The sequence below is a fragment of the Lytechinus variegatus genome, chromosome 13 (assembly GCF_018143015.1).
Source record: "Lytechinus variegatus isolate NC3 chromosome 13, Lvar_3.0, whole genome shotgun sequence".
NCBI lineage: Eukaryota > Metazoa > Echinodermata > Echinoidea > Temnopleuroida > Toxopneustidae > Lytechinus > Lytechinus variegatus.
The window spans coordinates 24,125,635-24,138,034 of NC_054752.1; the positions used below are offsets into that span (position 1 = coordinate 24,125,635).

A 12,400-nucleotide genomic window follows, 5' to 3' on the forward strand; every position below is an offset into this window, starting at 1 on the left:
ATGAGTAATTCCCGCTACACTTACTCAAAGCCTAGTATATTTGTATAATATACATCATCAAGTAATTTTATACTGCCTGATGAAAATGATTTGTATTATAAGTTTTATAAGATAGTGATGAGGATCATTATTATTTGATAAAACATCCTTAACTCAAACCGTGTCCAGACAACAGAACTAGTCATAAGTAGCTGTCTTTAGAAAATACTCATGCTAAGCTCAAAATTACTGGTCACATAGTAGATTTCAGCCAATCATCTCATCAGGACCCATATAATTATTTTATACAAATCTTGATATTGTGATTACTACAAACGAATTCATGTTGAAAATATACAATTACAATCCATATAAAAAAATTTATATACAGTTTTTCAAAAAGGTATAAATTTATAAATCCTGTAAAATTACATTTCTGTATTATCCTGAGGCTTTGTTGCAAAATTATATATTGATACAAGTCTTTTTAAGTGAATGACAATATTACAGGCAACAAAAGTGTCAGCTTGTATGAGCACTTCTTCCTTTTCGAAGAGTTCAAGAAAAAATACTTGCATGAAAACTGGAAATGGCTAAATCATGAAAAGCACACGCTTTTAAACTCTTGAAACACACAGCGACTATTAAACATGTAGGCCTCGTGCCATAATGATCATAGTAAATCCACATTTTTTACTTTCTACCCGTCAACTTGGAAGTTTTATGCCTAGATGAATTCAGAAACTCTTGTTGGAATACTCCAAAGGTAGTGGAGAGTGAGCATACATGCAGGCGGACCAAGATCCGATAACTGGGGTCATGAGAAAAATGTAAAGTGCGGAGAGATGTTCCAATGTATTAAGTGCCATGCAAAAGCAGAATATTACACTTATTAAATACTTTTTCTATTTGGATTACACACAGTGCACAGTCAACACAGAGATTTGTTATTTTGTTCCAAATGTAGTTGGCGTTTTCGGTGGTAAGTAAACCTGCAAGTCGTCTTGCGGTGTTGTGCCAACTCTAAGCGTCGGGTAATCTGAAGATGATTCTCTGAAGGTAAAGTTGGTGTCTCCACTGTCCATGGTGGACATCTTCTCCTTAGAAGAGGAGCTATCATCGCCTCCAAAGACGAATGCATGGTTCGTTATCCCTGGACTTTGTTCTTCAGAGGATTTATAGGTTCCTTTGGTGCCTTTGGTTCCGGCTGTAGCTGCGTTTAACATCTGAATATCTTGGGTGGGAAATGATCCTGTCTTGTTTCTGGAAGATGGAATGGACAGTGGGATATAAATTTCAACTTGCGTACCATCAGTTTTTGAGGAATTAAACAGTATGAGTTATGATTCTTAAATCTGTCATCTATGCATTAAGAACTACAACTATAAAGTACCTTTAGAGTAGCTCTTGCATGCCCAAGGCATAGCCGAGAATGTTTGGACAATTTCAAAGATAAACGTTGTGCAATTATTATAATGCCCAAGCAAATGATGTGTACCATATATACCATACTTTATAAGATATTGATCTGGATCCTTGTTTTTTGATAAAGCAAGCTCATGTAAAGCCACCACTGGTCAATAGATCAAGTTATTATTTCCAATCATTATTACAGTCAGCAAAGTTTCCTGCTAAAATGAATATATGGCTGGTCATGACTCTGATTTCAGCAAAATATCTGATTAAGATTCATACAATTTTATTTATAAATTATTATGAATCTGACACTAAAAATATAAATCAAGAGGGGCAATCAACCATTGTGCCATCACTGAAAATTATGCCAGGTACATGAACAATTATTCCCCTATATACGCGTATAAATAAAAAAACAATGTCTAGTTGTAGACGATTATACTGATAATTTTACAAATTGATATTGTAGCTTCTTTGTTAAGCTATATATCATTGTACAAGAAGCATTTATTTAATATCAAACTTTTCATAGTCAATACAATTATGATATTGCAAAGGTACCAAGATCAATACGAATCATGCCCATCCATCAAGAACCAATGATAAGAATCAGGGGCGGATCCAGGGGGGGGCACTTTTTCCAAGGGAAATTTGACAAGCAAAAAAAAGGTGGTCACTAAAAATGCAGATCATTCTGTTCCATGTAAAAATTGACAAAAATAAGGTCCTGACTTGTGTATGAACGACATATTCCCATTAAAACTATTTGCTGTGACTCTAAAAAGGGGGGAAGGGGGCACAGGCCGAAAATTCCCCCCTCTTGAATCTGCCACTGATAAGGATAAGTTGGCTGCTATATCATGGTAACTTTGTAACAATTAAAACAAGGATTTTCAGGTTACTACCATAATGACACAATTATGATTTTAAGTCTTTATTAATTGGGCCCTTGCCAGTTACATACCGGTGTCTTCGTTTACACCATGCGACAAGGAGGAGAACCAGGACCAAGAGAACGATGGCCCCTGTCGTCACCGATAAGATGAGAGGAAGGGGGAAATGATCTGGTGGTTGAGTAGGAGGCAGTGTGATGATAACAGGAATAGGTGGAGGAACTATAGCAAAGAAAATGAAGACATTGCAAGAACAAATTTTCCGTCTAACTTGCTAAAAAGTCGAATACCAAATCTGTGATCAAAATATGGACCTAAATAACATGTTAATGAATCCGGTGAAAGTTATTTAATTAATTTTGAATTTGTATTACAATATTATTGATCATGATTAGCAATTATTTGGAACTATATCTTCATAACTTCAATCAGCGATAGGAGATGCATGGAAATCATCAGTGAAGGAATTAAGAGGACAATGATTGCATTCATCATGACTGTCTTCATCAGAGTAAAGATATGGGTAACATCAATTCTGTTAGGGTGTGAAAGCAATCAGTGGATGCTTTCTTAGAGGGCAGAGAATGCATTCATCTTGCCCTTCTCCATCTTGGAAAGTTTTCAAAAGAGATTGATAATATTCATAGTCAGTGACATTTCCTGTATAATAACTTGTGATGTTGGGTAAATGTCTCCAGATAACAGAGGATGCATTCATTTTTGGTAGGTATTCAAAGGACTTTGACAATATTCATAATCAGAGATATTTACTTTACAATTAGCAATGTTATGCAAGTGTCTCTGGGTTACACAAAGAATGCATTCATCTATTGGTAAGTAGTCAAAGGATACACATGTAGCTAATATTTACTGTCAGTGGCATTTCCTTCAATCAGTGTCATGTGAATGTGTCAAAATATTACGGAGAATGCATATATCTTGACTGTCGTCTTCAAAGCAAAATATGGGCAACATTAAAAATCAGTTCTGTTAGGGGTGAGAATGCAATAGGTGAATCCAATAATGAGGTGACAATGCACCCATCTTGTCCTTCATATTTAAAAGTATTCAGAGGACATTTATAATATTCATAGTGACATTTGATTTATAGCTAGTGATGTTAGGGGAGTCTTTGCAAGACAGACGATGCGTTCTTCTTGGTACGTATTCTAAGGATTTTGATAACATTCATATCCAGTGACATTTTCTTTACAATACAATAAGTGATATTATGTGAGTTTTTCTGGATTACAAAGAATGCATTCATCAAGGCAAGTATTCAACTGACATAGTTAACATTCATAATAAGTAAGATACACAATCGAGTGTTTATGAATTACAGTGATGTTACCTTTACAATCAGTGATGTTAGATGTATGGAAATCATCAGTGAATGTATTTGGGGGGCAAAGAATGCATTCATCTTGACCTTCCTCATCTTGATATGTATTCAAAGGACACGAGTAGCACTCGTAATCAGTGGCATTGCCTTCCATTCCATAGTAAGTTCCTATCCCACATGGCACTGCAGAAAAGTAGAATGAAACAACACTTTTAGTTTATATGCTTAGCTACTAAAAATATACTTTATTTCTTCCTATTTCCAGGAACACTGTCTCAAATACGAAGACATACAGTCATGTTTGAGAAAGTACTGAATGTAAAACAAACAAACAATTAAGAGCACAATTATATTAGGTCGATATTTATAACATCATAAATAAATGTCAGAATTATCTCAAATCAATATAACAATATATTTCAAAATATCTTCTTGAAAAGGAATAGAAATGCATACAATTCTTGAAATACCAAATGAATTTTATTTTTACACACAAGTGTATATGAAAAAGAAAACAGATGGAGGATGATTTTCTTTCACGAATTGCACATGATTTTCTCACCGCAATATCCATCAAGACTGCCCTCTATGTATCCAGGCGGACAGTTTTCCCAGACATCTCCTGTGAAGGAAGATGGATCACTGTGTAAGATTTCATCATTGATCTCAAGCGTCAATGAGTCATTCGTCAGTAGTGAAGACACATCATAATAGAATAGGTCCAGTGGCTCTGAAATCTCCAAGTCTGTAATGTTATCTGCAAGAAAGATTATTGTTACATATATTAATACATTTATTAGTTTCAAAATATTGTTATTTTTTATTCTGCAGCATTTCTGCCCAAAGGTATTGTTTACAAATTTTGTAATCATTGCTTGAAAATGGTCTGTTAATAATCATAATAATGAATTTCACTGATGCTATAAATGAAATTTTACTTAAACACAGATACAAGACAAAATCTTTAGTGCACAGGTTATACATGACATGACAGGACAAGAACATTATACAAATATTGAAAATTTGTGCAACATGCAGGACTAATGCAGAATTAATACTTCGAGCCACTCCACACGTAACATGCTTTTCAAGTTTCAAGTTAGCATAATTTGATGTTCCAATCCTGGTATTTTCCTGACTGAACGATACAGATACAGATAGAAGGCTATTTCAGATGTATTTAGAACTTGGTCATCATAACTCTCCTGATGAAATCAGCCATCGTTTGCGTGATCATGCCAAAATTTGAAGCGCACATTCTTTACAACAGAATTCTTGATTTTTTTTAGAATTCATTATGAAATAAAGAAAAAGGAATACTGTTTATTCAAAAAACAGTTATGATGAATGTAAAAGAATCAGGGTCCTGTGACACAAAGGTCAGCGATTAATCGTACACTTCATTTTTACGACTGATTGTACATTGTAGTCAATAGAATCCATCGTAGATCATTGCTAAGCTTTGTGTTTTGGGCCCCCTGGTGGGTGTTTCATCAAGATGAGTTACAAACGGCCTTATGAAAAACTGGTGATACCTTTATATGCAATGAACGACAAACAGATTATAGCATCAAAAAAGGTATCCCAAGTCATTTGTAAGGTCATTCGTAAATCACGAACAGCTTTATGAAACACCCCACTACACTGACATTTATACATTACTCACCAGCTTCCGGGTAATATTGCTCGTAGGTATCGTTCTCAGAGACTGTGATACTTATTCTGACCTCTCCTTGTGGATGGATCGACCTACGCTTGTTGGTTTCGAGCTGACAGTTCAACACCTACTCACAGAAACAGACCAGAGAAAATACAATGAAAAGAGGTGTTTTTGTTTCTTATTATTTTCCATGAACATGCAAAAGTGTATAATGACATGGCAACCAATTTCCAAAAGGGACAATATACATATTCCACACTGTCACAGAATTAGGTTTTTAATTAAATGCACATTTAATTTAGGCTAATGGCAAGCTAGTCTAATTTCTACTTTGCCTACTAATTTTTGTACACTTTGTGAAATGAAAATTTGATTCATGGACAGTTCATCAACCACAAAGACAATATCTAGTTAGACTATGTGGATATTATATCTACATGATATGTAGATGCAATGTAGACTAACTTGAAATAGACAAAATTGTGAATAGCTATATGGCTTCTAGGTCAAATGGCTGTTAGACTATCTGGTTGGCAGTGACCTATGCTGGAAGAATAAAGTATTACACAGTGTGATCACAGTGTGTTCACATACTGGACTATGTGAAAATATTATTCACACAGTTGAAATTGTCAAATTCAAGAGTGTGGAGATTTTTTTCACACTGTGGACACCTCGACAGTGAGACTGCTCACATGGTCGGCTTTGTGAATATTGTGATTCACACTTTTGAAATGCTCAAATTTTCACAGTGTGAAGGTGATTTCAAATCATGTTCTGCAATGTGAACACACTGTGGCAAACACTGTGGAACGCTGTGTCCTTTCCAATAGGGAAGGATTAGACAATAATAGCTGAAACCAAATGAAGACAAAGCAGGCATAGACCAAGTAGCAACATGAACTCACAAAACCTTAGTTTACCTGGGGAGAAATTCATCATCATTTTTCATCTGACAGACAAGTTGTCAGATCTGACAACTTTCCTTGATTTGGATTGGCTGAGAAGCACTGTTACTATGGTAACCATCATGAAATGCTCACCTGGATACGAAGAATCTTGCATGATTTGTCTTTGAGGCAATCTATATCGTCAGAATGTGCATTGAGTGACTGATACGCAGCTTGCTTTAAACTCTCCTTATCACTGGCCGAAGAACAAACAGCGCCAGGGAAGCCAACTTCTACTACCCCCGTGGATCCATGACTCTTAGAAAGTTCTGAAATTTGAATCAAATTTGAATGTTAATTGTTCCACTTTAATAATAAATACACCTATTTCTTTATGAAACATTAATTAACACGTATATGACATCCTTGGAAAGAAGTCAATATCAAAAAGTAAACATTTTCTACTTACTTTAAATTTTTAAAATTAAATTTAGTCCAATTGATTAAATTTACTTCCTTCAATATGAGTGACAAGATAAAGGAAGAATTCATACAAATTGAATACATTTGCATCAATTAAAGTGCACATGTGCAGCATATATATGCTGTCATGCTTTCCATGTAGCACATAAAGCTATTATTCTGTTTCATATCATATGCCTTTAAGGATAACATAACACAGTTTTTTACATCCTGCATCTCATGTCAAATATTGAGTAAATCTTGAACGTTTTGTTAAATTATATATGCATTGTGTTTTATGTACTGATATATATGTTATTATAATTATTACCTGTACATGAAGGAAAAACAGCCCTTCTATTTTTGGAAGTTTGGTGATTCCATCGATAGTTTGTATCCTTCCCACAGTAGTAGCTGTTCATGACCCTCTCGGCAAAGCCGTAACCATGACGACAGCTGATGGTACAGTTTGTCATCTCCGGTTGTTCATCACAATTGAGGTAGCCTCGGAGGGGTCTTCGTAGCCTCAAACATCCTTTAGAATGGAAGATAAAATAATCACCAATAATCATGCATTGAACTGTCACATCTAAAGGAATTAACATTCCAAGGTTTTGTCACTTTGTGAATCGCTTTCCATAGGGCCATATATTACATATGCCCTTTCAAAATCAAATTAAAAAACATTGGTTAAAATATGATGATCGACATATTTTCAGCACAAATAGATATTAAGGAGCTTTATTCAGTGAATTAGAGTACTAAGTATGATTTCATGAATAAATAAGCAAAATTAATTCACATAAGAAATATATATGAATTCTGTGCAATGTAACTATGCAACAGCATAGATTATGTCATTCTTTACCGATTTTTTTCATGATTTTGCAATCCGCGACCAAAATCTTTAAGCTCAGAAAAAAGCCCAGGTAAGCTACGATTGAGGCTTTTATAGCCAACCAAACATTCATACAATATAATTGTTAATCTGACATTCTATGCTCTGATTGTTCCTAATTAAACAACTTATGATTGATACCTGGGCATTCAAACTCGTTGCACATTCCAACTTGCTCGGCCTTCCCTGAGCAGTTTAGACCTCCTCCCTGTGGGGCTGGGTTGGTACAGGCCCTGGACCTTGATCTGGTACCACCTCCGCAGGTAGTACTGCACTCTGACCACAAGGACCAGTGGGACCAGGCTCCATCAACTGCAATAACAAGGATGACAATCAAAATGGGAATCTACCATCAAAGGGGTATGTTTAAATGGCTGTAACACCTGAAAGTTTCAACAAGCCTATGCCAATGTCCCATGGGGGGAGGGAAGCAGTTAAATATACTGCTGTACACATGTGTGACCAAGAAATTTCCAAACACCCCCTAAACAAGTTTTTCTCTGTGTGCAAAAAAAACCCTAATCAAGTTTTTCACTGGCTTTATTTACACATTTTGGCCCCTAAACAAGATGTATCAAAAATATGACCTCTGGGAAAAAGCTTGGGAAAAAAAACATAACCTTAACACGTTTGGCTAGTCTTTAAAAAAAAAATTTTGGTGGAAAAAAACATACCCTAAATACATTTGACCCTGCGATTGACCATTGACCAGTCTTTCAAAACCACCCCTTTTCTTGAAAATCACTGTTTTGATACCCTTAATGAGTTCACGCGTGGACCATGTCCAAAACTGTAAAAAACCTCTTTAAACATGTTTTTTGGTCAGGCGTGTGTACAGCAATATATTTGACTGCCCGCACCCCCCCCCCCCTGGGGGCCATGTACGCTATGGAAAGCCAATTTCAAGACTCAAGACTGAAGATTTATTAAAAGATGATCACAGCTGATGACAGCTGAATTGACAAATGTTTTACAGAACAGAATAAACAAATACACATGAAATTAACAAAAAATATTACAAAAGAATCAATAAATTACAACAACAGCTGCAATTCTAGATATTATGGTATAATAAAAAATAGTGCAAAGGTTAATAAGTTTTAGAAAGAAAATTATCCGGCTCAATCCTGATAGCATACTCAAATGATAGTTCAAAGTTGATATTCAAGTAATGCAGAGAACATAATAAAGCACATAAATACAGACCGGAAAAAGTGCTTGCAACCTGCTACACGCCAGCACTTTTTTTAAATTCTCCTTTCATTCCATTACTTGATAACAACAATTACATTTTGTTAACAACACAAATATCACAAATTCAATTTTTGAATTGATGAACCACTTGGGGCAACTCTTGTTATTGAAAAAAATGATGATGAAAATAACTTATCATAGCCAGCTGACTAAAAGGCTTATGTGTGAAAGCCCCCTCACAAAGAACTGTGAATTAGCTAATTGTGAATATAAGATCCCATTATGTATTAGATGTAGGTGCACACTCGGGCAATGTGTGCCTGTATATGCATATATTTAGAGTACTGAAGGAAACAAGTAACGGGTATTGTACCCAATCCTAAACCAATATGTAAACAGTCTGTCAGGAGAAAAAAAATCATAATGACATTTTCTAATAAATGCAAAACCATGAACAAAAAAATTTAATAAATGTGTATTTTAGTGAATTACAGCCTGCTTTTTCGATGCATTTACCTTTCCTCGTTTCGCAGAACTGCCCGGAGAACCCATCCCTGCAGAGGCAAATAGGTTCCCCTTCTATTGTTTGACATGATGCAGCGTTCTTACACAGTTCATCGCTGCACAGGTCTTGCGTGTCTGCACATAGTTCTCCTTTGTAACCACTTTCACACTCGCAATGGAAACCATCTAGTTTGTTTTCACAAGCTCCACGGATGCATGGGTTTGATGCGCACTCATTCACAGCTGGAGAAATTTGGGGTAAATAAAGAGATACATGAATTAGTAAATTGTAGGGATGAATTCATTAGTCTACCCCGTTTGGAGAAGTTTGTATTCAGAAATCCAATGTTAGTCCATTTTCAATTTCGAACGAAGAAAATCGACCTCGAAATCATAAAAGTAAGTAAATGAAATGGCGGCAAGCTTTGCGCTCGGGCTGTTGTGTTATCTTCGGACCGAGGTCAAGAAACAGGTGTTTTGATACTTAAACTTGGGGCAGTGGGTTTGTCGTAATTGGAGAAGATAATTGATTTAGGAAAATTGGGGTATGGTGTTCTCAAATGGAGGTTTTCGTCATGTATTAGTGATAGTGTAATAATAAAAGTAAAAAAAATCTGCAACTTGAACGCAAACATCAGCATTATACATAATCATGTCGAAGAAGGAAAGAGAAGTTAATATAATCTGTGCTCCGTAACACAAAGATTAGCGATCAATCGCTAAATCGACTGACCAATCAATATCAATGTTACAAGTGCATTCTGTTTAAAATACTGACCAGGGACCAATCAGTGCGGTTCTTTCATATTTGCAATTCATCGCAAACCTTTGTGTTACGGAGCCCTGGACTTCAAAATGTGCCTGTGTATCTGAAGCAATAAAAGTATGCACTTTTACACACTTCTTTCTTTGATTTTCACGTTTTTATATATGTATATATATATTTTTAAAATAATTTACTGCTATCAAGGGTTCCACTCTCTTTAAAATGCTGTAAATACTGATAGCAAGAAAATTAACTTACCATCACACATTGATGGAGATTCTATTTGAGAAGAAGTAATGTTTTTTGAAGACAGGACATCTGTCCACGACACGACATCACCAAAGAGGGCGGGCTGACAAGTCGATGATATTTCATCCAATGCTTGCTCGTTAAGGTGAGAAGCCCATACATTGACACCACTCATCACCACGTAATCTAGAGTAAGATATAAATACATAAAACTTGACTCAAATACAGTCAGTATAAGCCTACTTGAATGAAAAAATATTGATTGTCGAGCATGTGGTTCAAACAAATAGCATGAATTTAATTTCTCATTATGCGATAACTCAGTTTTGATACACTGATCGTTTAACATTCAGTCATTTCCATGGCAGCACTATTTTAACTGATGCATAGAAACTTGGTACAAGGCATACTACATGTTTGTACTGGAGCAACCCAAAATCTGTTACATTCACATTCTTTTACACAATTTTATGACAAGGAAAAAAGAAGAGGTTTATATTAGGAAATTTTGCAAATCTCTGTGAGAAAATAATCTATAATTAAATTTTTTTTTTCTGGGGGGGGGGGGGCTAACTTAAGATCAGGGGCACAAGGCATTTTTTGGGGGTTAAATGGGGGGGGGGCAGGCCAGAAATCTTTGTACCAAGACTGACCAGTCAACAAGATCACTCTTCCAGAAGCTCACCTTTCTGCCCCATGCTATCCGAGCCCATTACTATTGATCCCTGTCCAATGCCTCGAGCAGAAGACAAGGTCCTGTTCCTGAATACCGTTCTGCCTTGGTCGACGGAGAGGATCCAGCTAATATCAGGTTCAAATGACCATTGAAGGCTAATGTGATGCCAGGCATTGTCACACAATGACGAACCTATGCTGAACGATGTACTGAATGAGAAACAATGAAAAAAATCAATGATTTTAGCATTAAAACATGATTTTATTATACAAAAAATTATCAGATGTTATGTAGTATGTTTTTTTTTCTATATTTAGCTATTACCTCAGACAATTTACCACAAAAAACATACAAATACTCCACTGCAGTTGAATTAGTGTGCACCTACAAATGGATTGATTTCTACTTTTGGGCTGTTATTTGGACTTTACTTTGTAGTGAATAAATCATTTTAACCCATCATCAAGTTCATTCATTTCTAAAAGCTATAGGCATTCACCCTAGAAAGAAACATAAATTAATGATTAACTAATTCATTAACCCATTTCATTTACGCTTATAATGTTATATCTTGTACAGCCTCCAGAGTACATCGGTTGGTTGGGCCAATAGGGCCACTTCATATAGACTTGGAAGTATGGTAACTTTACCATTATGGCAACTACCATGGTAAGGCAACTCAACGGCCAATCGAAATCATTTTAATTATTTGTTATATCATTTCTCTGTTGTGTGAGTTCTTGAAAATGACAAATGAATAATCAATCAATAACAAAGCTGTCAATTGTTTATGTAACCCCCATGCACATTTATTCTTAGCATTAAATTCTTTAAATAAATGAGTTGAATTAAAAAAAAAGAATTATGAAATAGTGATAATGTGAATCGCTGTGTTTTGTTTGTATCAATATAACACATTTACTTCTGTAAGTTTATTGTTCTTGCTCATTGTATTGTGTTTCTCTAATTTAGCTTTGTATGATGAAATAATAAAAGAAATGATATAAATTAATTATGTATTTTAAGTAATACCATACTCTTCAGGACAGAGACACTTCGCTCCCAAACTGCTTATCAGAATATAAGTGTCACAATAATGAGATTAAACATTGTCAATGAGCACAAAAAAATACACATCACTATATTAAATATTATATTTTCCCTTGATATCTTTATTTTTACAATTCCCTAAGTACTTTAAAAGGAATGATGATGCATATTAAGCTTACCTTTTACTAAAGACTTTGAGACTGCAGGGATTGAAAAGTGAGTACGCCTCATCATTAACAATGTAACCAAAGATAAGGAAATCTTGTGGTGCCGCCAAAACTCGCATCCAGGATGAGACAGTCATATGACTGCTATGACCTGACTGAATATCAGCAAGGTGGACTACTTCAGACCCAGAGTTAAAGATGACATCAAAATCGGAGGGTAATGCTGCAAAATCAAAACAATAATGCATTTCTAT

At 35.3% G+C, this 12,400-nt stretch overlaps 1 protein-coding gene across 1 annotated transcript in view; it reads right to left on the reverse strand.

Annotated features, from left to right (window-relative positions):
- Nucleotides 1–535: 535 nt before the first annotated feature.
- The window catches only part of LOC121426085 (sushi, von Willebrand factor type A, EGF and pentraxin domain-containing protein 1-like), a 63,191-nt gene continuing 51,326 nt past the window's right edge, over nucleotides 536–12,400 (reverse strand). The window contains exons 44-55 of the mRNA XM_041622232.1: nucleotides 12,159–12,369; nucleotides 10,939–11,138; nucleotides 10,263–10,439; nucleotides 9,251–9,481; nucleotides 7,682–7,852; nucleotides 6,974–7,177; nucleotides 6,334–6,509; nucleotides 5,297–5,414; nucleotides 4,193–4,387; nucleotides 3,640–3,813; nucleotides 2,360–2,510; nucleotides 536–1,242 (exon numbers count right to left, since the gene is read on the reverse strand). Coding sequence (XP_041478166.1) covers nucleotides 927–1,242; nucleotides 2,360–2,510; nucleotides 3,640–3,813; nucleotides 4,193–4,387; nucleotides 5,297–5,414; nucleotides 6,334–6,509; nucleotides 6,974–7,177; nucleotides 7,682–7,852; nucleotides 9,251–9,481; nucleotides 10,263–10,439; nucleotides 10,939–11,138; nucleotides 12,159–12,369 — 2,324 coding nt within the window. The 3' untranslated portion in view covers nucleotides 536–926. The remainder of the gene's footprint in view (nucleotides 1,243–2,359; nucleotides 2,511–3,639; nucleotides 3,814–4,192; nucleotides 4,388–5,296; nucleotides 5,415–6,333; nucleotides 6,510–6,973; nucleotides 7,178–7,681; nucleotides 7,853–9,250; nucleotides 9,482–10,262; nucleotides 10,440–10,938; nucleotides 11,139–12,158; nucleotides 12,370–12,400) is intronic.